General features: G+C 43.6%; 2 protein-coding genes across 9 annotated transcripts; one reads left to right on the top strand and one right to left on the bottom strand.

Annotated features, from left to right (window-relative positions):
• Positions 1 to 805: 805 nt before the first annotated feature.
• Positions 806 to 15,348, bottom strand: FAXDC2 (fatty acid hydroxylase domain containing 2). 6 transcript variants are annotated; one of them, XM_015641706.3, is made up of 11 exons: positions 15,054 to 15,348; positions 11,372 to 11,493; positions 8,699 to 8,763; positions 7,536 to 7,583; positions 5,151 to 5,242; positions 4,953 to 5,050; positions 4,120 to 4,241; positions 3,606 to 3,811; positions 2,612 to 2,717; positions 2,090 to 2,256; positions 806 to 1,166 (listed from the first exon to the last, which is right to left on the bottom strand). In XM_015641706.3, exons 4-11 carry the CDS (start codon positions 7,581 to 7,583, stop codon positions 1,010 to 1,012), a joined length of 996 nt encoding a protein of 331 aa, XP_015497192.1. In that variant the 5' UTR covers positions 8,699 to 8,763; positions 11,372 to 11,493; positions 15,054 to 15,348; the 3' UTR covers positions 806 to 1,009. The 6 variants fall into 6 exon arrangements, with proteins under 6 accessions (XP_015497192.1, XP_015497191.1, XP_015497186.1 ...); XM_015641705.3 differs by having other exon boundaries at positions 11,372 to 11,484; XM_015641700.3 differs by lacking the exon at positions 15,054 to 15,348 and adding an exon at positions 11,608 to 15,031 and having other exon boundaries at positions 11,372 to 11,504.
• Positions 15,349 to 15,462: 114 nt separating this feature from the next.
• Positions 15,463 to 23,761, top strand: CNOT8 (CCR4-NOT transcription complex subunit 8). 3 transcript variants are annotated; one of them, XM_015641707.2, is made up of 7 exons: positions 15,463 to 15,578; positions 16,843 to 17,041; positions 18,276 to 18,469; positions 20,293 to 20,454; positions 21,231 to 21,375; positions 22,013 to 22,123; positions 22,429 to 23,761. In XM_015641707.2, the coding sequence occupies exons 2-7, from the start codon at positions 16,925 to 16,927 to the stop codon at positions 22,576 to 22,578; spliced, it is 879 nt and encodes a 292-aa protein (XP_015497193.1). In that variant the 5' UTR covers positions 15,463 to 15,578; positions 16,843 to 16,924; the 3' UTR covers positions 22,579 to 23,761. The 3 variants fall into 3 exon arrangements, with proteins under 3 accessions (XP_015497193.1, XP_033373518.1, XP_033373519.1); XM_033517627.1 differs by lacking the exon at positions 15,463 to 15,578 and adding an exon at positions 15,655 to 16,197; XM_033517628.1 differs by lacking the exons at positions 15,463 to 15,578; positions 16,843 to 17,041; positions 18,276 to 18,469; positions 20,293 to 20,454 and adding an exon at positions 20,474 to 20,592.
• Positions 23,762 to 24,470: the final 709 nt, after the last annotated feature.

Raw genomic sequence — 24,470 nt, 5'->3', positions numbered from 1 at the left:
AGTGATGTTGGTTCCACAGGTAGAGCTGGGCTGACCAATGGTCAGTGCAGCACAGCTCAACCCTGTGCCTGTTCCTCGAGGGGCTGCTCTACTGGGGAGAAATGAGATGGTTTTGTTCCAGGCCCCCAGGCAGGACTGAGACTTAGGAAGATCCTTGAGAGGATTCACAGTATGACTTGGATGGTCTGTGCACGTTGTCCTGGGGGCTGCTTGCTTGGGTCCTTTCTTAGAGGGGTTCCTTAATCTCGGCACGGCTCAGGACAGCAGGGACTCTGCTTTCCTTGGAAAATCTCTGTAATTTATCAGAATTTTGGTTGTCTTGCAGCAAGGGGAGGCTTAGCAGGAGGTGATGCCATGAAGCACATCAGCTCCCAGCTCTGCTCCCCTGTCCCATGAGGGGAAACTCCCCTTGTCTGCAGCTGTCTGTGGAGCAGTGCTGAGGCTGTGGCAGCCCCAGTTCAGCGCTGTACCCTCCTCCTGTGCATAATAACTGCAACTGAGCAAGAACTCAGGCCCTTGTTGCATGTGCAGGGGAGTGTTTCTAAAGCTGTGGCCCCAGTGACTTTCCACGGGGTTGCAGCCTGTGTCCCAGGTGCTCTGCACACAGAGATGGAGTGACTTTGATGTTTCTTTAGAGTGAGTGCTGACAAGAGAGGCCAAATCCTCACCTGCGGAGTCTGGTGCTAAAACCTTGATAGTGAGAAACCTGAGTCATGTGGCCCAGAATACACCTGGCTCATACACAGGCAACTGGAACCAAGGGACAGTGCAGGTAACAGAGAAATAAACCATTAAATCTTAAAAATAGACTGCTAGAGCAGCTTTTTTGTGAGTGTCTTAGACAGAAAACAGTGGCAGCAAAAGTGCAGTCGTTTCAAGCAGCATATTTAACTTCAGTTTTATGTTTTATGTGTGCACAAGAACTTGTTTCCTGATTAAAATACTATTTGGCATAAATCATTGTCTCTGTATGCTCATCACCAGGCTGGGCAAGAGGTGCTGGGCTGGTTCACTCAGCTTTCTTGGGTGGCTCAGGGATGCTTTCAGAGAGCGGCGTGAGGCCGAGTAGGATCTTGTGTCTCTCAAAGGCTTTGGTTTGTCTGAACATTTTGTCTGTGCCATGCAGAAAATCCAACACTCCCAGTACTCCGTAGCACTGGTTGAACCTGAGAACCAAACAGAGATAAACGTCACTGGAAGTTACTGACGTTACCTTGCTCTTCCTCTTTCCATTCCTTTCTGAGCCCTGATAATCTGTCCATGGGATTTCTGCCCCTGCACCAGTCTCCTTGGCAGCTCTGTTGAAGCCTGGGTGAACCTTGTGCAGCTTCTCTCTGGTGCCTTCATTGCCCAGAAAAGGTGGCACTGAGCAGCAGCTGTTTCTCCTGGGCAGCTCAGAGCTGTGGGAGCACTGGACACCCTCATTACCATGCCCCATGTGCTCTCAAGACCTGGCTGTCTGGGGTGTGGAGCAGATGTGCTTCCAGCTGGCACAGCTGTTCCACCCAGAGTGTCCTGGCATGTGGTGACTGAACTGTCCCCTGGGCTGGTTCTGCAGCAGGGACAGACATTTCTGGGTGTATGTCTGAATGTAGTGCTCACTGGGAGATGGGAATGTTTCTCCAGTGCTTGGGTCTGTATCCTTGAACAGTCTGCTGCAGCTCTCCAGCACAGGAGGCTGAGAATCTCTGTCAGGAAGGGTTAATGCTGATTGTCTGGACAAAGTGTAATCTGATCAGTGTTACTAATCCCAGTGTGTGGGAGAGGGACAGACAGGCAGGCTCACTTATTTCACCTGTGTGATTTGCCCTTGTTCTGTCTAGATCACATGAAGAGTATTCTGAACTTCTAGGAAGAATCTGGCAGAGATCTGTCCTTAACAGGGCTGGAATGCCTTGAAATCCCTGTTTAACTGCTCTAAGGACTGGCAGCACTCAGCCTGCTCTCAGGTGAACTGGAGAGCTGCTCTGCTGGTGCATGAGTTAGGCAAACCCACTTGACCCTCAGAAAGGAGCTTTCCCTGTCAGTAGTACCAGGGCACAGGCAGGAGAGGCAGGAGAATGGGAAGCTGAGCAGTGCCCAGACATACTTGAGGTGGTGGAAGTCGTGGAACTCTGGAGATGGCAGGAGGGGCAGGTGGTAGCCACAGTGAGAAATGCTTGTTGTTACAAGAGCAATGGAGAACCATGCTGCAACTGAAACAATATGGGATCCCATGATCATCGGGCCAGTCATGACGGGCAGAGTGTTGGAGACCTGGAAATGAGAAGAAACCACCTCATTAATGGGTCCACAATTCCTCTAGGAGCTGAATTGTCACCTGGTGATCCATCACAGTTTTGTGATGGTAAACAGTGTAACAGGTTTGTTTTGTGTAAACAGTGTAAAGGGAAGATCCCTCTTCTAAAGTGTAAGTGTATAATCATCCAAAAAGTAATAATAGAGATAAGAGAGTTCTGCTACTGTAAAACATTGCCACAGCCCAAGCTCCCTTAGCCTGTAGTAGAAGTTAGACCTGACAGCAAACCATGGGTGAGGACAGTATGATTCCAGTAAATCACCCTGGAGTCTGAGGTGTGAATTTCAGGTGACCATGGGAGAATCCACTTACTATGTGTTCTACTGGGTGAGCATAAATGGAGACCAAACCGATGGGGGCTGTCCACTCATGGTGCTTCTTGTGAATGTGCTTGTACAGCACTGGGTGGTGACCAAGCCTAGGGAGAGTCAACAGAGAAAGGCAAGGTTTGAGCTCTGCAAAAAAGGAGTAACAACACAGAATTTCTGCAGGGGACTTGGCTTGTGTCTCCTCTAACATAAAGATTTCAGAGCAGCTGGCAATAAGAGTGTAGGATTCCTTGCTTCCTTTGCTCTCTTTGTATTGAGCCCTTATTCAATTAATGTGTCTGCTGGCTGATGTTACTCATTCCAGATAAATCACATAAATCAAAGTCACTGAATTACTTATTTACTCAAATTTAGGAGTACTACTTAGGGGAAGACTCTACCTTTTCATTGTTTTGGCTTTCTCTACCGGCAACTATCAAAGAATCAGAATTTTCAGTTTCATGAGTCCTTTGTAAAAAATGGCATTTACATTTTTTTTGTGCATTTCTCCTAAAGGGAATCCTACAGCTTTCTGAGAGTACCGTGCTTGCTTCTGCTTCTTTTCTTTTCCTTGCTTTATTTCTGTCCTCTAATGTTGGTGTCAGTGCTTGGAAATCCTGCAGTGTTGGGAGTCAGGCCCTGATTTATAGGTGCTGCACAAGGGAACAGACATCAGTCACTGACTCTTGAGATTTTTGTCTTTCAGAATAATCAGTCTTCTTTTTTCAAAGAATGCTGGGTTGCAACTTCTGTGCAAAACTGCCTGTTTTGTTTCTTCCTTAGCTTTTAAGCTGGTCCACCTTTAAAATTCTACCCATTTTTGTTTCCTACAGTTACTGGCAGCACCAAGGCCTCTTGTTGTGAGGGTGGATTTCAGGACCTGTAAGATTTTCCATATAAATACAAGACTGGTGGAAGAGAGGGACAAGGATTATTGCTGTTGTAGGATATAAGCTTAAAGGAAGAAAATCAAGAGTCCTGAGCTGTGCTCAGCTCACCTGTGTGTATAATAGAAGAGAATTTCCTCTACTACAGTAAAAATGCTTAGCTCCACAAGAAACCACTGGAAGGTTGGTAACTCCTTGCTGAAGGTGTTGTCCCACCATTTCATGATGTAGAACATGGGCACAAGCATGGGAAAGGAGATAAAGAACTGATTACCCAGCACTGTGTAGATGGCTTTGCACAGTTTCTTTGTGTCCACCTGCAAAAGAGAAGTCAGGACTTGAGGCTATGAAAGAAGCAATGCAGTTTTAGTTGGAAGGATGAAAAGCTATAAGATTTCTTGTCAGTTAGTTTTGGATCAGCTCTTAAACAATGCAGATCTGATCAGTAGCCTCATAACAGGATCTGCCTTCCTCCCTACAGTGGGTATACAAAATTTGGCTTGATCCTCCTGGAATCCTACCTGGTTGCAAGAGAAAAGCAAAACAGGTTCTTCTCCCTGTTCCTGGCCAAAGAGACTGCAGGAAGTGTTTAGCCAGCAGAAAAGGCAGAGTGAGAAGTACTTACAGGATCATTCTTGCCCAGCTGAATGCGATAGCGAGTAATAAAAGTTGGCTTTCCTGTTATATCAGCCACCAGAAGGATTCCATTGAAGCCCCAGAAAGCAAGTGCAGGCACCAATGCAGCCCCTGTGGCATGAGGAAAGGGCAGAGATGTGTGAATGAATTGGGAACTATGGCTAAATCAGAAACAAAATACACTGGCATAGTACCCAGAGGACCTTGCTGGGATCCAGATGTGTCAAGTGTCCTCTGCCCCAAGATGCTTTAAAATGGAATATGGGTAAGTTCTGACGTCCAGGTAAGATTGAAGAATGGGAAGGAGGTTAAAGCAGACAAATGTCTCAGAGGTTGAAACTTGACATAACTGAAGCTAAGAGAAAGCTTTTCTAGGTGGCTGGGAGGTCTCTGCTGTTTTTAAATCCAAGTAGGATAAGGCTGAGTTGATCTCTAGAACCTTGCAAGGTCCCTACCAGTTCTGTTCACCAGCTGCTAATCACAGAAAAGAGTTTTGTAAGTACTACAGTAAGAGCAGAATTCACTAAATTTATTTACATTTTTAGTAATTAGTTCTACTGAGTCATTCAGTTCACACAGGAGCAAAGTGTCTTCACAGGGAAGCCACTTTGGTAGCAGCAAAAAGATCAGATTTTTAATCTGTACAGGGTTCTGATGGTGACCCCATCCAAAAGCAGAACAGCTGCACCACATCAGTCGTGGGTACCTTCCAAGCCAGTGCTTGTCAGTAGGAGGATTAATGAGTTTGGGAAGCTTGTCCATGTCTCCCTTTTATATGTAATACACAGATGGTTTCTCCTGAAGAGCATTGTTAAAACTCACCAATGAGGAAGATTGTCCACTCATCTCCCTCCATATAGTCGTAGAAATCCAACCATACTGTTTGCCAGAAATTGCCTAAATTTATATTCTGCATAAACCTGTGGGAATAACAGTGCTTGGTTGCCCATCTATTCATCCACTTTCCCCCCTTTCCACAGAAAAGTTTCTCCTCAAGCTGCTTTGCTTGAACATTCTTACCAAGAGCAAGAGTTCACCAAGGCAGTGAACATGAGCAGGCCTGTACTGAAGACGTAGGCACTGATCCTCAAGGCATCTGAGAGCTTCTTTCCCTGTGAGAAGCAACAAGAGTAAGCACGTGCTGCTGTGTGCCGTCCTGGCATTTTTGGTATTTGAAATGATGCAGGCAGTCCTGTGATGGCCTGTTTTGCTTCACACACACTCTGAAGAGCACAATAACAAAGCTGTTGTGGGATATTGTGTGTAATCATCCATCTGTCATGCTTACACAGACCTGGTGCATGACTGATGTGGATTTTCTTTGGAATAACCAAAGAGAGAGAAAGGACCACTGATTTTTTTCCCTCTTTGTTTTTATCTGGCATGCTGCTCAGTACCTGGAGGGCTATAACTCCAGGGGCCCCTGGATAACTCAGAGCAGTGGGAAAGGAACACTGGGCAATAAGGAATGGTGCTTCAGCTCTGCACCTCCCTCCCTCCCTCAGTATTTTCTCCCTTCCTCGATGCAGTGTTTTCTCCCCACAGCAGTCAAGAACTGCTGTGCTCAGATGACCTGGTTAACAGGAATAAGTATATTCAAAAAGCAGTATTCAATACATTTGAATATCCAAACCAAAGTTGTTTAGCAAATATATAACAAATTTATAATTAATGATCTGTCTTTTAGAGTAGTCCAAGTTGGAATTGGTTCTGGAGTGCAATTAATTTGGTTTTCGTGAGTGAATACAAATTATCTCTATCTGCAATGTAAATGTTTTTTAAAAAATCAATGCAATAGTATAATAACCAGCTATTGTCTTCTTCATTCCTCTGTCCTTCCTGTTTTTTAAGTGTGATGTTGTGCTGCACAAACAGACCGGAGTGAAAACAGTGTGATTCATAGCTGCTCACCTCCCGTCAGAGAGGACAAACAAGAGAGGCAGCTCTGAGAAATATCAAATGCAGGTGCTTTAGGGTAATTCAATATAAAGGAATCCTCTTTACATGGCTTTTAGATTCTGTAACAGCTACAGAACATTAAATGTGGCCCAGGACTTATAAGCAATATTTATTTGTCCCAGGAAAGAACTTTGCTCATTAGCATTGAAACATTCACTATTAAAACAAACACCCAACCATTTCCTCCTATCACCTCCTTCTTTTTTTTTTTTTTTTTAATTGAAAAAGCAGATAGGGAGGAAGAAACTGACAGGACTCTTGCCCTACAGTTTGATATTTGTGAACCCTATGGGTTTATGTGAGAGCAGTGCAATCAGCTGCCACTGTTATCACTGGGGGTACCGAAGGGCAAATGCCAGGCTGGCAAAATCCTCTCCTCCAGCATCAGATAGTGCCTGCTGGATCCTGGACCAGAGATTTGCTCTCTTAGCAGTTTCATACTTCCTGCTGTATCCATGTTATGGCCAATGTATGCTGATGTAAGACTTAATCTTTAGACCTTGGACCATCACTTACATATTCTTTAGAAAAACAAGGTTACAGAAGCTAGAGAAAGCTTTGAGCTTTTTAACAGACTCATATCCTAAAAATCCTTTTTCTCTTGGGATGAAGAGCATACCAAAAAAAATTCTGTCTTACAAGTGTCAGAATTTCCAGTTAGCCCAAATAAGGTTTCAGTTGCTCTAATATCCTCCAGCTCAAGAGTTTCAAACCTTAGTAACTCCCAATATTCACAGACACTGTGCATGTCTTGCTTTGAGACAGGACAGAGAGGAGCTAAAGTTCAGCACTTCAGCTATTTTAACAGCCCTCTGGCTAGAAATTGTCTTGTTTTGAGGCTGTGTTTTTATTGCATATGATGAAATAATTACATGAATCCCACACAATATAATTACATGAAATCTAGAAGTAAAGAAGTTTACATAGAAAAAAAAATCTTGCTCATCAAGTCCAAGTGCTTAATACCCTGTTTCTCCTCATGCCAACAGCTACAGCACAATAGTTTCCAAACTAATTAATGGATTGCTTGAGTTCTTGCTCTTAAAGTGCTTGTAGTTGGCAAATTCCTTAAGTGCAGCAACAGCTGTTGCTGGCCAGGTAAAGAGACTGGGGCATATCAGCTGGCAATAAGAATTTAGCAGGACCACTCTGAGGACCAGGCCCAGTGAGGTGGCACGGCCTCTGCTTATGGGGAACTGTGGTGAGTTCTTGCCTTGCAAGCAAAGATAACAGGTCCTTCCCCACTTACTGCTGTAGTTGCAGTCCACTGGAAGGGAAAAATGCTGGGGAAGTGTTGATTTAGTGATAAGAGATGAGCTCCTAATTATGCTAAAATGTTCGGAATGAGGATGTGTCTGTCACTTCTCTTAGAAGGTGATTCAACATGTTTAGCCTTCCAAAGCACCTGCATGAGTCTTCCTTTAAATGATGAGCTTGAGCCTTTACCTGCTTCTGCAGCTCAGCAGTGGAGGAATATCCAGAATCTGTTTCCATCTGAAATAAAAGGTGATCTAAGTAAGTGAATCTTGTCCAGCTGGAGAGTGGCAGAATATAGTGCTCACAACAGCAAATCCCTTCCACTTGCAGTTCAGTAGTAAAAGTGTAAAATATTTACTCTCTGTGCCATGTCCTGCTCCATCCTTCATGTGTTGGCCATTGAGCAAAGCTGAGCTCTTGAGAAGAAAAATGCCCTTATTTCCTGAGGAGCTAGTAGTGTCCCAGAAGATTAACAAGGATGCAAGGATAACAAAGAAAAATAGGAGAACAGCCAAAACCAAAACTTTTGATTGTGTCACTGGTTGTGGTAAGACTTCCACCCTTAATCTGGCCCAGGAATACATTGCAGCACCCAGTACCTACCCCAGCCCTTCCCAGGCTGTAAGTAAATGATAATGTGAGATATATGTTCTTCCATAATGACAACATGCAATTAAACAAACAGGGATGAAAACAGAGTGAGTTTGTGCCATGGAGAATTAACACAATAAAGCCCCTCTCTCAAACTTCACTCAAACTCTGATTTACAGCTTAAGAACATGGTAAGTAAGAAAATCATCTTTGCTTCAAGTCCTGCTATGGTCACTTAGAGGGTTAAAGTTCTAAATGGGCACATGGTCATCTCATAATAAATCTCTCTGTGTTTAGCTCTGGCTTGACCATTTATTGATGGTTTTGTTAAAAGAAATTTAAAAAGTAAATCAAACCCAAGGTTTGAGTAGCTGCTGGATTATCACTGCTGGCCATGGCCATGAAGGGTTCTGTATTTTAGGCTACGTTCTGGCTGTCCTAGGGATTATTGCATAGCTCTTTTTATATTTCTGCAGTCTTATCATAAAATACGATTAGCAAAAGTTAACAAAACATTTCTTAATGTTTTCTTGGTTTCACATGGTCTGTAAGAACAAACACACAACTTCTAATAATATGACAGTCAGATTACTGAGGATTGCAGCATTTAATCCATTTTGCCTTTCCTACTCAGCAGAATATTCAAGCACAGGCAAACTGTTACCTCAAGTACAAAGGCAAGCACAGAGAAGGTTCAAAGGTCCCTGTTTAGGGTAGAAACAGTTGGAAAATTACTTATTAGGAAGATGATATTCTATTACCTTGATGACAGAGGGAAGCCTCTTGGGAGTACTCTTCTTGCAGCGTTTCAGAAAGGTGGAAAAAACTGTCAGAAAGAAACCCTGTATTAGTCAGGAGGTTTAGATTTGAAATTATAGCCTTCTGGGTATGTTCTTACAAATACAATTGTGTTTATTTGCAGGTGTTCCCAGCTCTGTTACATTACATATTAGTATGCAGGTCAAAGGGCATGACACAGAAAAATTAGACACCTTCTTCCTGCTTACAGACACAAAAGAACAAGGTCAGCCCACCATAGCTCACACTTTAGTGGAAGAAACTGATGTTAGACAGTCCTGAGAAGGAAAAAATAAAAATAAGGCAAAAAGGGATTTGAAACTTTAAACCCTGATGCCAACTCCCAAGCCCATATTTTAACACTAGGGTTGGACATACTCCTATGGGAAATGCTAAGTTTTGGTAGCAGTCTTAAAAAAGAAACCAAATCCAAGTTCACTTTGTCCCCCTTGGCCACAAAAAGGTAGAGTGAGGTGCCCTAGGGTGCTATTGCTTAAAATGAGAATGTGTTGGGGAACCTGCAGTGTCCCAGGGCTTCTTGTCCTTCTCCAAACACAGAGCTCCTCACTACTACACTTTGTGAGCTACTACAGCCAGTCTGTGGGACTTTCTTTTCCTCTCGTACATTGTTTTCCAACCACATCTTAATGGATAAAATACAGTTGAACTCTTAATATATCTGATGAAGAATACCCATAAGAAACAACCAAAAATAACCTGCTAGCCTGAAGAGAACAGCATAAATAACATGCCATGGGCCAAATTTAAATGGATTTTATCTTAATTTTTAAAAGATCTCCTAATTACATGCATTACATAACATCCACTATGTGCACATCTTGTCACACAGGTTCTCTCAGGGCAGGTGTGCCCACTGCCTCCAAGAAAACACTACTAAAGCTTGAAATATGTCAGGCTTGAATAATCCATTCCTTTGAGGCTTTGCTCCATTCCAGTTTTCTTAACAGGTTGTTCAGAGGCTTGAACAGTTGAGTGTCTGCATAGAGAGAGATTTCACAGCTTCTCTGGGAAATCAGTTCCAGTTTGACAGCCTTCACTGTAATTTTCTGCCACTTGGATTTTTTTTGGTTATAACTCCTATTATTTGCTTTTAGGCTGTGCACATCCCTATCTTCACAACCACCTAGTAGGGAGCTGAAAAGACCAATATCCAATTATTCTGCTGGGACAGTAAAGTAAATAGTGCTGGCCATAGTTTTCTGTGGTTAAAGAGATTATTCTGCTCTGATGACTTTGTAGCAGACAACATTAGGAGAGGCAGGTGTGAAAGGAGAATCTCATTGAGCTGGAAGGCTGATGCTCCAGAGGTTCCTCCATCCTGCAGTGCTGACTCAAACCTACTGAACCTTTGCATGTGAAGAGCTCCAGAGAGAGCACTGTAGAAAATGTGACTCTGCTTTGAGTTTTTACAAAGAGGAAGATCTATTACTTGACTGAGTCACATACTCTGTGCATTTAGGAAAGAGTTAAAATTACAATCACATGTCTAGTATTCTTAAAATAATCAATTTATAACAGAAGGCTGGCTTGGGCAAAAATTTCTAGTTCAAAGCAGAGCTGCTAAATCTGCTTACCCTCTGTTTCAGAGCACTACCTTTATTAAGGCACTTTTCAGGATAAAATTTTACATTATTTACATTAAACCCAGAAAAACTTGGATAGAGTAGGTTTTCCCCGACATCTCACTACCTACTCTTTTTTTATTGTGTAATGTCTCTCCTGGTTCAGAATACACCAAATACATTAAAAAGCCATTCATGTAACCATTGCTGTTTCAGCAAACAAAAAAGCCATTCAGCTGTTTGGCACTGCTCTCATGTTCGCATATTTTACAGCCTCAAATCAAAAACTGAAGATCTCAGCTGCCTGCAGTTATTTCCTAATATCAGCTAGAACTAGTACTGCTTAAAAAAAAAAGAAAAAGTTCCTTTCCAATTATTTGGAATTAGTTAACACAAAATTTGATCCAAAGCAAATTCTCAACCCTAGAGTAAAAGTAATCGCTTTTCCAATCAGTCTCTTGACATTAAAGGGAAAACATACACTAGTCAAACAAGAATTTTAATACATTTTTATATTATTATTTCCATGTATAACTTCACTTGCCCAACGACTGTTCATAAACTGTTCATTCTTATTTTCACTAAATTTCCCTAAAAAAACTAGTTTGTCCAAGTCATGTTTTAAAACGCTCAATATAATCTGAGTATAATCTGCAAAAAAACCTGCTGTATTTTTCATGGGGTTTTTTGTGAATTATTATTTATGTCCCATGCCTGTTATATTTCTGGTGCCCAAAAAGTCCCAAGGTGAGGCAGCACAGGTGCCCTTTCCCTGTACTGCACCCACTGCACTGCATCCTTCTGCCAGCAGCCACAGACCTGCATGGTGCAGCTCAGAACAGCTCCATCTGCTGTGATGGACTGGCTGCCCACCCCAGCTCCTTGGGATTCCTTGTGCCTTCCTGCCTGAAGCTTCTGCTTCTCCTCCTCATAAAGGTTGAAATCAACCTTTATATGGGACAGACAGCAGAAAACCACTCCTGGGAGAACAAAGGCTGTGACTACCCATGAAAATACAGAACATATAGAACAGAAAACCACAGGACCACTTACCTGGTCACCTGAACAGCTGCATATCAGCCACTCTCCATGTGAACAGACACAGGACCAGACGTGGTGTTTGATGTCCTACCAAGCACTGCACGGTTTCAGGGGAACCCCCGTTCCTAGAAAAGCTGACAATGGACTTCACACAGACACGATGTTGCCTTTTAAAGATTTCCTCAGTCTCTATCATATCTTTTCAAGCTACTACACCCTTGAACTCTGGCTGCCCATTCTTTGCTCACCTCCTGCTGATGGTAGCTTAAGAGAGGTCCTTTGTGTCTATTCAGAGCCCAGAGTTCAACTCCTCACTTTTCACTACTGCTGTTGAAACTTTATGAGGGTTTAGGCCAGGGCAACAGGGGTGTTTCCAAGCAGGAGCTGCCTGTCCCCTCCCAGACAAGTCATGTGAAGCCAGTGCCATGTCACTGTTAGTGCTGGCAGTGTTCCCCGTGTGTATGTGCACGCTGTTACTCAGTTAAGCACGTGGAATACATCTCTGCAGGTAAGTTTTTTCATCGTTGTACCTGAGAATAGAAAAGCCACCAACACCCTAAAGATAAGTAGTTTTTATAATTCACTAACTCATGGTTAGAGCACAAACTAGCTACTGCCAGTGCAACTGAATGGGTCAAAGGTGTATTTGTTAAAAGCAATAAGGGTTACTGTGGAATTTGGCAAAAGAACAGCAGTCCAGTTTCCATGCTGTTGTACTAAGTCTAAAAATTACTCCAACTGTTGCTACACAGTGCCCTCAACCAGTTACAGGCTTTGCTTCCATGGGTAAGGTGAAGATACACATAGGTGAGCATGTGCTTGGACTCAGTTGTCTTTAAACATGATGTTTACAGACCATAAAGTGTGTAATTATGGTATTGCAGAGAGCAAGATGTAATTTACAGCAGCATCGGTCTTTCTTATGCAAATGTGGCCCCAATCTGTTACTTAGCCCATAAATAGTGCCCTATTACGAACTAAGCTCTGAGAAATGAGGGTGTTGCTATCATAACCTTCCAGATCTATTTTTCCACAGGAGGAGAAACAGGGAATATCACCTCTGCCTCACAGCTTTGTTTGCCCTTCACAGGTGAAGCAACACACACTCTTCCTCAGCAACACTTCATGCCAGCAGAGCTGGAACTACAGAGAGCTCTGCAAGGGTGAACAGCATTTAACACTGTTATTGTTTCCATCGTCACTTTCTCTTGCCTAATTCCAGCTATTCCCTGGTAGGGACAGAAGTTGTAATTCTTAGCTGTTGCTACTAATTGGCATTTATCACACGGAGCAGACTAAACAGAGAGGAATGTGATACCTTCAAACTATTTATTCACGTGCAGAGGAAGTGGAAATGAGCATCTCAAGAGAGGGGTGCTGTAAGGATAATGTCCTCAGCTGATCTTTGGATTTGAGCTTGCAGGGGGGGAGGGCTGTTCATCCAACAGCCAATAGTAGGTGTAAGAGTGAATTTCAGACGTCAGTGTTCCTTTCAAACCACTGTTCAATTCCAACATGGGTGATCTCTGAAATATTCATACCCATAGGGACAGCTCAGCACATTAGTCATAGGGCTGTAAATGCCATTTATCTTCTGCTGCAATTTTGTGTCTAGCACAGGTTGTCACTAATCAAATGGCTGCTGGCTGTCATGTGCCCTGTGCTGATGTCTCCACCACAGACACTCCAATGCTGCTGCAATCTTTGCTGAGCCATGCAAGCCGTCTGATTTCTTCTCAGCAAAAAATCTTTTTGGTCAGACACTTAAAAGAACACCTTTGTTCCCTCCCCAAAGTTTTTGTAATAGTCATTGGTTGTTTCAGTGTTTGAAAGGAATATCAGGGGGAAAAACCTATGAAGGATCTTTAAGGGGACTGTACAAGCCTGTACTGATAGTTCCTCTAAGGCTGAAGAGGAATCTGAACTTGGTACACATCACCCACTGCTTCATTCCCTGCACACTGAACCAGATTTCTTATCCTCTTCGAGGGCATGTGTGCCACCACCTAGCACTGCAGTGATTGCTTTGGGGGCACCTGCAGAACAGAAGGGTGAGGAAAATGTAAACTCACCTTTTAAGATTCCCACAAGTAAGTTTTCTTGTGGTGCTGTGACTAAGCTCTAAAGAAAAGGCACAACAGGACATGGAACTCAAGCTGCCCACTGTGAAAATGTTGAGCTAAAGACCTTTATTCCACCTTATAGTGCAGCTCTACATTCATGTGTAGATGTAAGAACTCTTCAAGACCTGCTTTGGAGTGCTGGAGCTGAAGGCAGCCTTGGTAACCCCCAAATACAGAAATGATGGGACTTTTTAAAGAGGAGGGTGCCTTTTCCAGCTATTCTGAATCTTTATTAGCCATGTCATGCTCTAAAAAAATTCTGATCTCATCAAGCAAAACGCGTCTCCAGCTCTTCTCACCAGTGCTTGCGAACATCCTTGAACAGCTTTTTTTTACACATAAATTTTTACACACTACAAATGTAATTTATCACAGGTGATTATTGCCTGCAACACATTTTTATTACAGTACCAAGGTGGATATTTACAGTGGCCTGAGGAGATGCACCCTCCCTTTTCCCCTGAATTCAACATCCCCTCAAGTGCTGGGTTTATGAGCAAGAAAAATTACTCTGAACTCTTTTGGGAAATAAAAATTTAACCTTGTATTTACAGGGTGCTGTAACCCAGCCTGCTGAATTTACCTGCTAACAACACAGATTTCCTTGTACAAAAGCCAGATTCAACTGACCACGGGAAGAAAGGAGATTACTTTCTGGAAGTGTAGCAAATTGCACATTGCATAAATTACACAATGCCAGAGACTGCAGAGCTAAGTCAAAACGGTTAACTCTCTATCATCACTGAAGATAAAACTCTGAATCAAAATAATGCTCAGTAAAAAGAATGTAATAAGATGCTGACAGCAGCAAGGTCACTCGACACAGCAGCATTTGAAAAACCCTCTTACTTTCTAAATGTAACATTTCTGCTGAGGCACGAACACTAAACCTGAGACACTGAATGGTGTCTGACACGTGAAAGATACCAATATCTGCTTTTCCAGATACTTTGATCAAAAGGCTGGGCAAGTAGCTGAGATTCAGGGAAAGACTCCCATATGGTGGGCAGATAATCCAGTACCAGAACATATATATATATATATATATATATATATATATATACATATATATATGCACATACATATTTTACAACAGATGCAACCCTGTCCAGAAGGAAGGCAGTCTAAAAGAAAGGAAATCCTATCTAAACTTAATTAGTAGTCAAGCTTCCAAATGAACTGCCTATCTGCCATCAGCATCAGCCAGCAAAGCAAGTGCTGGAAGCCGTGTTACACAAGCAGTAGCTGCTGTACCAGCTACAACCTTCTGTTGCTAACATAATTTAAATTCCATTCCTGGAACAGGAGAAGCCAGACTAAAAGTCTGCAGGTGTAGTAGGAATTTAAATGACTTCTAAGCCCCTCCAGGAAGAAGCAGAACTTGCTCAATTCATGAGCTTGATACGCACTACGCCGTAGGAGAAACGCGTGCCAGGACAGCAGTGGTTTTCTCTCTGGGCCTTAGGAAATCCCCCCTGGAAAACAAACCCTCATCCCACTCCCACCCTGCGCGCCCGTGGCCTGGGAGCCCGGGGGGGCTCGGGCCTAACCCCGACCGGGGACCCCCTCACCTCCCCTTGGTGAGGGAGGGGCGGCCGCTGCTTCTTTCGGGGACGCTCAGCCAGGGGGCGGTGCAGCCCGTGTCCCAAGGGATCGGGGTGCTGGGGGCTCTCCATGCTGGGAGCCCACCGCAGCCCCGGTGGGCGTTACGGCGCTTCTTCCCTCAAGGAGCACAGGCACCCAGCTCCGTCATCCCTACCCCCCGCCCGCGGAGTTTGGACTCGCCCGCCGTCTGTAGCGCGGGGAGCCCGGGCGAGCCCATTAGCTGCACTGCGGGGAGGCAGGAGGAGGAGAACCACGAGCCGGCCGGGGCTGAGCGCATGCGCAGTGCGGGCACCGCGGCCCCTCGCACTAACGTGTCCGCCCCCTCCCCAACCTTGTCGCGCGCGCCGTCGGCTCCGCCATGTCTCGCTCTCTCTCGCGAGAGCCAAAGCGGCGCGAGACCCGGAAGCGCCGCTCCTCGCGGAGGGGGAGACTCGGAGCCATCGCGGCTGCGCGGGGCGAGAGCGGCGCGTCCCGGCCGCGGCTGCCGGGAGGTACCGGGGAGCGGGACGGGCGGGCAGGCAGCGGGACCGGCAGCGGGAGCGGCACTGGGAGTGCAGGGCTGGGGCTGGGGTTGAGAGGGCAGCGGCGCGGACAGTGGCCCTCCCGCTTCCCGGCCGCGATGAGCCGCGTCCGGACGCCCCCGGGTTGTGAGGGGGGCCCTGAGGTGACCCCGGGCCGGGCCGGGCTGTGACGGTGCCAGGTAACTGGTGGCGCAGGGCCCGGCCATGGGCTGAGCCCGAGCCTCCTTGCAGAGGCCTGGGAGCGGTTCGCCGGTGTTGTTGAGGGAATGGGGCACCAGCCGGTGGCTTGCCCGAGCTGTAGCACTGCTGGCACTGCCGGTGGTTCCAGCCGAAACACCCCACTGCAGTGTGTCCCGAGTTCCATCAGAGAAGGACAGAATCCCAGAATGGGTCCGGTTAGAAGAGACCACAGGGGGTCACCTGGCTCAACCTCCCTGCTCAAGCAGGATCATCCCAGAGCATGTGGCACAGGACTGTGTCCAGACGGTTCTGGAATATCTTCATTGAGTCAGACTCCAAAACCACTCGGGGTAATCTGTTCCCGTGCCCGGTCCCTGCAGTTTTTGCTCATGTTCTTCCTGATGTTCAGGTGAAACTGACTGTGCATCACTTTCTGCCCACTGTCTCTTGTCTTGTGTAGGCATCGCCAAGATGAGCCTGGCTCCATCTTCTTAGCACCCACCTTTAGATAGTCAGCCCGTTGAAATTCGTGTCAATTACTGTTTTCTCTAATGCTGGAGATTGTGTTTAAAAAATTGTCTTCATCATAGAATCACAGAGGGGTTTGGATTAGAAAGGACCTTCAAGATCCTCTCTAACAGATCCTGCTGTGGGCAGGGACACGTTTCACATGACTGGGTTGCTCAGAGCTCCATCCAGCCTGGCCCCAAACACTTCCAGGGATGGGGAAATAGCTGAGGATTAAAGATGAGGATTCACTGCCTGTACATCTTGTGCCCAAAGTGTCAAAGCTTATGCCAGGAAAAGGAATATAGGGTAATGATTCTTTATATAAAGAACTGGACTGTTGATTGTGCATCTGTTCTTATATTGTGAACAGATGCTCTAGATTTCATTCAGCATGTTTACAGAAAGTGATAAAGCAAGAAACAACTTGGTATAAAGTTCAAATGGATTATTTGAAAATGGAAGGGTGACTGACTCCTACAGAGCATCTATTTACATGTTACTCTTCCTTCACTTAAAGCATTATTTATTTATCTCTTTAATGCAGCACACTCATAAGATTGCACAGCTTGTGATTTCTACATTGTCATTTGAGTTCAGCATCAGCTGCCTTTTCTGGTCCCTGCAAGATGCCAGCAGCCCTTGCAGAGAACAGCCAGGTTATCTGTGAAGTATGGGCCAACAACCTGGAGGAAGAGATGAGGAAAATTCGGGAGATTGTTCTGAGTTACAGCTACATTGCCATGGTAAATGTTTTATACTTGACCTAATTGCCTTAGACAAGGGATTTTTTTGGGTTGTGGACTAAGGTGATTCTTGAGTGAGAAATGATTTCTCCCTACCCCCAGTCAAACTGAACTAGAAGGGGTGACAAAATAAAAAGCTGTTCAGCAACTTTCCAGAATTTATACAAACAGTGCTGAGTATGGATTGATTGAAATAAGGGGAAGAAGGAGACCTACTTAAATACATAAATTTATTTAATATTTAGCAATTCATAGTGTATTAGTTTCTGCAACAAGGAAAATGCAACAAGTTACAATTGGGTTTAAATCCGTATTTTTCTATCAGTGTGTTTGTCCTTTCAATGTTTTTCTCCATTTGATTATAGGAGATGCCATGGGACTGGAGGTCAAAAGGCCTGCAAGTGACTGCTAGCCAGCTGGGCTGCCTCCTTTCTAATGAGGGCAGATGTTGATTCTTAGGGAAGAAAAATATTCTGTCTGTAGATAAGACAATATGTTCAGAAAGCTTTGTTTAAGAAGAGCATAATCTCCCCCAGGTGGGAGGAATCTCCTCCTGCTCTTACAAGTCTGTATCTGCTTGGCAGCATCCCAGCATGTGTTAGATAAAGAACTGGTTTTAGCTGTGATCCTGTAAGTTCTGCCAGCTTTGCTTAGGAGCACTGAACCTCAAGATATGAAAAGACCTCATTAAAAGTTTGGCAAAAGTCAGGTGCCTCTGCAGAGTGTATGGGATTTTGGTGTCAAATTCAGCTGAGGAAGCGAATATGTGGTTTTTTTTGTTAACATTTGTCAATGGGAAATTAACTTTTTGCTTCTTTTTAGTCTCACTGAAAGTGTTCTTAGGGTCTGTTTTAGTGACTGTGCTGTAAGAGTAGACAGATAAACCTCTTGGGCAAGGGAGAGATTGTGTCAGGTGCACAGCTCTGGGCTCGTTGTGAAAGATTTTGTGTATAGTCAGTAGAAGCTCAGTGACCCAATCTGAGGGTAAAAACACTGTGGCAGTTTGGTGTTCAGCAAAGAGCACACAGTATAAGGAAGAGGTTTTTCATCTAATAGCTGGCTACTGCTGTTGCTGAGGTGTGTTTTGACTGACAGTAGTTTTTGTTAACGTAGGCATTGACTGTTCCTCAGAAGCAGTGCAGGTTTTCACTGTCTGGACTGTCCTCCTAACACAGTGGTAATAATGACTCCTAATAGAATCCATGGTGACACTCAATTTTCCCTTCTCTCCCAGGACACGGAGTTCCCCGGAGTTGTTGTCAGGCCAATCGGTGAATTCCGCAGCTCCATAGATTATCAGTACCAGCTCCTTCGCTGTAACGTTGATCTGCTGAAAATTATCCAGCTGGGCCTGACTTTCACAAATGAGAAGGGGGAATATCCTTCTGGCATCAACACCTGGCAGTTCAACTTCAAATTCAACCTTACGTGAGTGTCGTGGTTTTAAAGCATTAGCTAAAAAATCACTAGAAAACTTACTCATTTCTTGCTGTGAGATATGGATTAGAAGAAGAGCAAAACAGGCTTAAAACTTAAAAGGAATAAAGCCCCACAGGCCCCATCTCCTGGCTGAGAGCCACAGCAGGCCCAGCCCAGCCCCTGCCCGGGCCACATGGTCTGGGCAGGGGATGGGGGCCAGCTGGAGCTCTGTTACCCTTCACAGCAAGAAATTCCTGGGCTTAGGTCCTAAGGTGGTGTTCACAGGTTGATCTCACTTTTCAATGGTCAAAACTACTGTCAGTTCTCAGAAATGGCCAGTTATTGGCCAGGAGAAAAACTCCCATCAGCCTCCAGCAGCTTTAACTTACTTAGGTGTTTCTCTTTGTTTTCTTAAATGCCAGTCTATCACAGTGAGTCTTTGGGCTTGGCAATAATTTCCTCTTCCCTTCTGCTGGAGTGATGCTTTCCATTGGCAAATACGCGTGTCCACGCATCATTGCTGACTGGTTTGAGCCATAAGATTCCAGTACAGACTATGTGGGAACCAGTTTTGGAGTGCCAGGAATCAACAGTGTATCTGGAAATCAAATCCATGCTAAAATTCTGTCCTTATTACCCATTCTCTTGATAATTTTGTGTGCCTTTTTTTTCTGGAACAATGTTTGAAACTTCATATAGATATATATGTGTGTGTGTGTCTGTGTAAAACTACATCTCTTTCTGCTAAAAATAAATGGATGTGCTGGTCTCATCAAAAAGAAAAATAACTCTTCACAGATCCATGCTTAAGTATAAGCTGGGATCTAAAAACATGTTGCTGTAATCATCACATCTGTTCAGGAGAATGAATCTTGTTAAATGGAGTGTGGCAGTTCTTGTCTCCTCCATACTGTAATATCCTGGGTTGCAGCTGAAACAAGTTTCATTATCCCTTCCCCTGTAATTATAAACTCAGCATAATTACCACTAGAACAGTCTAGAAATAAAGAAAGGGTTTATCTGCAAAACCACATATGTAGAGGAAATCAACTATTTTTATGAAACTGTCATTGGAAAGCATTACAAAAATTTGTAGCTACTGTGTGCAGATCATCTAGTTCTTGACTCCAAAAGTTGCACTATTTACTCCACAAATTTGTAAGCCTCTTAAAAGTGAAATCAGAGTGAAGTGTTTTTTATTGTGTGATCACTCCATTTAAATGAGGTATCATATTGATAGAACCTGGCTCTGTGTGTTTCCTCCCCCCTCAAATGACACAGTAAAGAAGTCAGGTTGCTGCTCAGCTCTCCACCAAACACATCATTGTTGTCCTTCCTGAGTCAGGGATGATGCAATTCTGTTTACTCCCAGAGATGGAAGTGGAGGTACTGATAAGGTGGTACATGCTGTAGAGTGAAAAGGAAAAAATGTAGACAGGAATGATGGTCAGTGCTTTAGAGTTGCACATCTTCCTGTTTGGGAAAACTACCCTTTCCTGTGGGCCCTCATCTGTGCTGCTTCCCTTCACCTTGCAGAAGGGACATTGTTCAAAACTGTCAGTTTCAGTCCTATGGAGGTGGAATCTTTGGAATTTGCATTAGCAATGGAAGTGTTAACTAGTTATGATCAAAGAACAGCTTGTTAGAGATGTAGGAGACTTGCAGTGGTGGCATTGAAACTGAGTCAGTTTGAATTTTCTAGAGAGACAAATTGGAACCCAGAAGTATCCTACTTGTTAGTCCAATTCTTGATATAGTGTGGGGAGAATTTTTCTAAAATGAGCTTGTCTTGGCAACACCCTGAGTGCAAACATTTTGTTTTTTTCCTTCAGGGAAGACATGTACTCTCAGGATTCCATAGACCTCCTTGCCAGCTCTGGGCTGCAGTTCCAGAAACATGAAGAAGAAGGGATCGATACCCTGCATTTTGCGGAGCTGCTGATGACATCTGGGGTCGTCCTCAGCGACAGCGTGAAATGGCTGTCCTTCCACAGGTGTGTCCAGGATGTTGACTGACCCTGTTAAATCTCCTCTTAATTCTCTGCATTTTCCATGGAGATTGAGAGATTTTAAGGAAAAAAATTCGCGCAGTTCTAAAATAAGCTTCAAGATACGAAGGCCAAGTTGAAGAAGTAAGGACACCTCATGATCTGACTCCCTGACTGCTTGTCAATTCTTTTGCTGTTACAGTCTCCCTCTCTTGAAGAAACTACTAACAAGTTGCTTCTTCAAGAATGTGAATCTTCTTCAAGAAGTGTGATCTCTAACACTTAGTAAATACCTTGTAAAAGATTTTATTTCTTCATCCTTAAAATGTTGCTGGTGCTCTGAACTTCCATCTGTGTGGTTAAGACATCTTTCTTGTAGCATTTCAACCAACCTGATTAGGAAGCCTCTGGTTGACCATGGTATGACAAATGAAAAGAGTTGCCCCCACCTCCTTCTCCCTCAAGGATTACTTGTGGGTTTCCTGCTTTTCTATATTGCCCTTAGCTACGGGAATGCACAGAGCTGGGAAGAAATGTGTATTCTTCCCAGTGGCTTAGCTCTTCCACAAAAGGCTAGTGAAAGCACTTGGGGAGCATCTTGAAGTCCTACAATGACATAGAAAATCAGGATGAGTTCTGGCTGAGATCTAGTTTTATGAATGTCAGAAAATGTTAAGGCTTGAAAGACACAGCAAGTAAAATTCTGTGGAAAAAGGAGGTACTATTACCTTGGATTATAGGTACTGTCTGCTTACTTGGTTTCTCTGTGGTTTTGTTTTCAGTGGTTATGACTTTGGCTACATGGTGAAGTTGTTGACAGATTCCAGGTTACCAGAAGAGGAACATGAATTTTTCCACATCTTAAACCTTTTCTTCCCATCTATCTATGATGTGAAGTACTTAATGAAGAGCTGCAAAAACCTAAAGGTACTTTAATCTCCCCAGAAAGCAGGTGATGGGCATCAACACTGTACATGTACAGGAATACAAGTGGCAGAACTGCTCCCTATGTTGTCTTAAAACAGGAATGTGTATAAAAGTCAGTAGTGACACAGAAGCACCTGAGACACAGTTTGTGTCTAATGGACACTTCCCTCACAAGTGGGAAGTGACTTGCCAATGTGTTTATTATAAAGGGGACATTGCCACAGCCTGGTGGTTTGTGTATACCAGAGGCTAATTATAATTCAGCATATTTATGTTTCCTATGCAAGGCTATTTCTTTTACATTAAATACTCCATGACTTGATTAACTGGTAAGAGTGTTGAAAGTAATTTATCTACTGAATCACAGCCTTGACTAAAGGGAGGGAAAGGCCCAGCATGTGTAACCTATGAATGTACTCACAAGTTATCTTAAGTATCTGCAACAGGAAAGGAAGGCATCTAAATTTGAGAAGAGTTATTTATGCACTCTTGAACACCGTTCCCCACTGTGTTTCACTCACAGCTGGAGTGTGTGTACTGCTGGGATCTGCATTGGTTCATCATACCCTGTTTTGGAGAAATGTGGCAGTTTTGGCAAGAGATGGATCTTTCAAAACAAAATCTCTTCTCTTTGCAGGGTGGCCTTCAGGAAGTGGCAGATCAGCTGGATTTGCAGCGAATTGGACGACAACACCAGGCAGGATCAGACTCTCTTCTCACAGGAATGGCCTTTTTCAGAATGAAAGAGGTACTGCAGTGTCCTTCCTTCTCCACTTCCTGTCCGTAAATGTCAACAAGTACGCGTTGTTTGTTTTGGTTTTGGATTTTTGAGCCTTGTGGCTATCACACTTCCAACTGTCAGGAATAGGAATTGCTGATATTGGCACAGACTTGTTCTGTTTACTTGTCTCTCATGTGCTTATTTTAATTTGTACACTCCATCTTGGAGTTGGCTGATCTAAAATAAACTGTTAATTAACACTGGATGTTTTCTGATTTAGAGGCACAATTAAACAATACCTATTCCTCTTTTTTTTCTTTTTTAATCTGCAGTTATTTTTCGAGGATACAATTGATGATGCAAAGTACTGCGGACGACTGTATGGCCTTGGCACAGGAGTGGCTCAGAAACAGAACGAAGATGTGGACTCAGCCCAAGAGAAAATGAGCATTTTGGCCATTATCAACAACATGCAGCCCTGATGAGTGGTGCCCCTCAGCAGAACATGTTTACCATATTGGCAGCTGCTGTCCTCAACCATTTTCCCTAAACAGTGTCTCGAACAAAAAGCATCTCCAGTACACAGGCTGCACCAAGCCTTGCAGTTTTGCTGAAGAGCTGCATTTTCCTTTGAAACCCAGAAGAGTTGACTGAATTCCTAATGCCAGCCTTTGTGGTTTGCCATATTTTTAATACCAAGGGCGAAGGACAGAACCTACTGTGTATACCTCTGTTTTTTTCCTCTTTATACTGTACAGAATCTGCAAGGAAGATTTACCAGTAGAATATTGGGTAGAGCTAAAGGTTTGGAAATGCAGTGAAAATGGACAGACACACCCGCAAATTTGCAATTTGTGTTTTATAAAGCTTATTTTAAAACTTCTGCATGTTGTGAGGGTGACAGCTTCACCTCATGTGTTGCTTATTTTATCTCTGTGGAAATTGCTCCCTTTGATCACTGCAGAGGTTTGGGAATGGATGACATTAAAGATGATCCTTGCAGCTAAAAATATTCAGAGATTTGCTTTAACAACAGAGGGAATGGAGATTAATGGAGCTTATTTGATCAGCACTCCTTCGTTTCTAATTCTCTGTTACTGCTTTGACCCATACTAAGCCTCAGCTTTGTTCTTACGGGTATTAAGGAAATGTTTTGGAAATTCAGAGGCCCAAAAGTTCACCTTTGACAGGGGACTGGACCAATACTCTGACTTCAGTTTTCTTCAACTTAAACCTACAAATTTTATTCTTCTCCTGCAACACAACTCGGTCAGCATGGACAAGTATTTGTTCCTCTTCTCCCCCCTGTTTCTCCAGCCCCTCATTCTACAATATGCTTAAAAGGTAAAAGAGTTTCTGTTTTTTTCCTGAGTTTCTGGTGTTTGTTTTTATTATAAACACCTGAAAAGTAGTTAAAAGGATGAAGAACTTGGGATTCTGACTTTGAAAAACATTCTACAGCATTTTTCTTTCAACAGCTCTGTAATGACATTTCTTGAAAGAACAAACCCTTTTGGACATGTCAAACTTTAAAATTTTTAAGACTGTCTGGCATTTTGAACAAGCTTAATCCAATATTAAAAGAGTTGAGGTTTAGAGCTAGTATTTGAAATGTTTGTAAAGACTAGTTTTTATTTTTTGTAAAATAAATTTTTTCAAACCAGGCTTTGTTTCGGATTTTCCATCAAGCACTAGAATTTCCACAGTTGAGGCTTTGGAATCTGAATTTGGGAGATGCATGCCTGAAGATGCTCAAGTGTTTGCTTCCTTTACTATTTATGATGTGCTCCTGGGGTAGCTCTTAGTAAAGTGTCTTTTGAGCTTATTGTCCAGTAGCTGAGGAAAGCTGAGCTGAAGAGCTCTGGCAGAGTTGTATTCTCTCCCTGCTGCTCTCTCAGCACATCTCACACTCTGTGCAGTATTCCTGCACTGCAGAGTGGCCACTTGAAAGGACAAACTTCTGTGTGAAGTTTTCAGCTCCATCTAAACTCCAGTGGTTCCTGCTGCAGGTACAGAAGGCAGTTTGGTTAAGCACTGGCTCCCCCGCCTGGTTTTCAGGTGCTTTGTACAGAATTTTGCAAATTCAAATTGGTGGCAGCACTTCACAGATTAAACACATCTACAACAGGATCTTGTTTCAATCTAACCCCTGGATTTCACCTGCTGCTCTTGAAGTTGTTCTGAGGCTTTACTCAGGCTTGAAGCAGGAAATCTGTCAGGATTAAGTTTGCATTTTGGCTGGAAGAATTTGGAACAGCTTTTGATCTAAAAAATCCATCACTACTCCTTTTAATTCTTAATAATCTTTACTGTACTTGAAACTTTCTAAATTCATGATGCATGCTTTCCCTCATGAACTTTTTTTGCTGCATTT

This window comes from Parus major, chromosome 13 (genome assembly GCF_001522545.3).
Source record: "Parus major isolate Abel chromosome 13, Parus_major1.1, whole genome shotgun sequence".
Classification (NCBI taxonomy): Eukaryota; Metazoa; Chordata; class Aves; order Passeriformes; family Paridae; genus Parus; species Parus major.
Note: the sequence above shows the minus strand (reverse complement) of the source record. Positions and strands in the feature narration are given on the sequence as shown.

Bases quoted from the DNA above. Each gene is read 5' to 3' on its own strand.
- FAXDC2 (XM_015641698.3), bottom strand. From the start codon at position 5,515: ATGCCAGATAAAAACAAAGAGGGAAAAAAATCAGTGGTCCTTTCTCTC. The intron at 5,051-5,150 runs GTAAGAATGTTC...TTATTCCCACAG, and splicing joins TTGGTGAACTCTTGCTCTTG to GTTTATGCAGAATATAAATT. The intron at 3,812-4,119 runs GTAAGTACTTCT...TCTCTTTTGCAG, and splicing joins AGCTGGGCAAGAATGATCCT to GTGGACACAAAGAAACTGTG.
- CNOT8 (XM_015641707.2), top strand. From the start codon at position 16,925: ATGCCAGCAGCCCTTGCAGAGAACAGCCAGGTTATCTGTGAAGTATGG. The intron at 18,470-20,292 runs GTGAGTGTCGTG...TTTTTCCTTCAG, and splicing joins AACTTCAAATTCAACCTTAC to GGAAGACATGTACTCTCAGG. The intron at 22,124-22,428 runs GTACTGCAGTGT...TTTAATCTGCAG, and splicing joins CCTTTTTCAGAATGAAAGAG to TTATTTTTCGAGGATACAAT.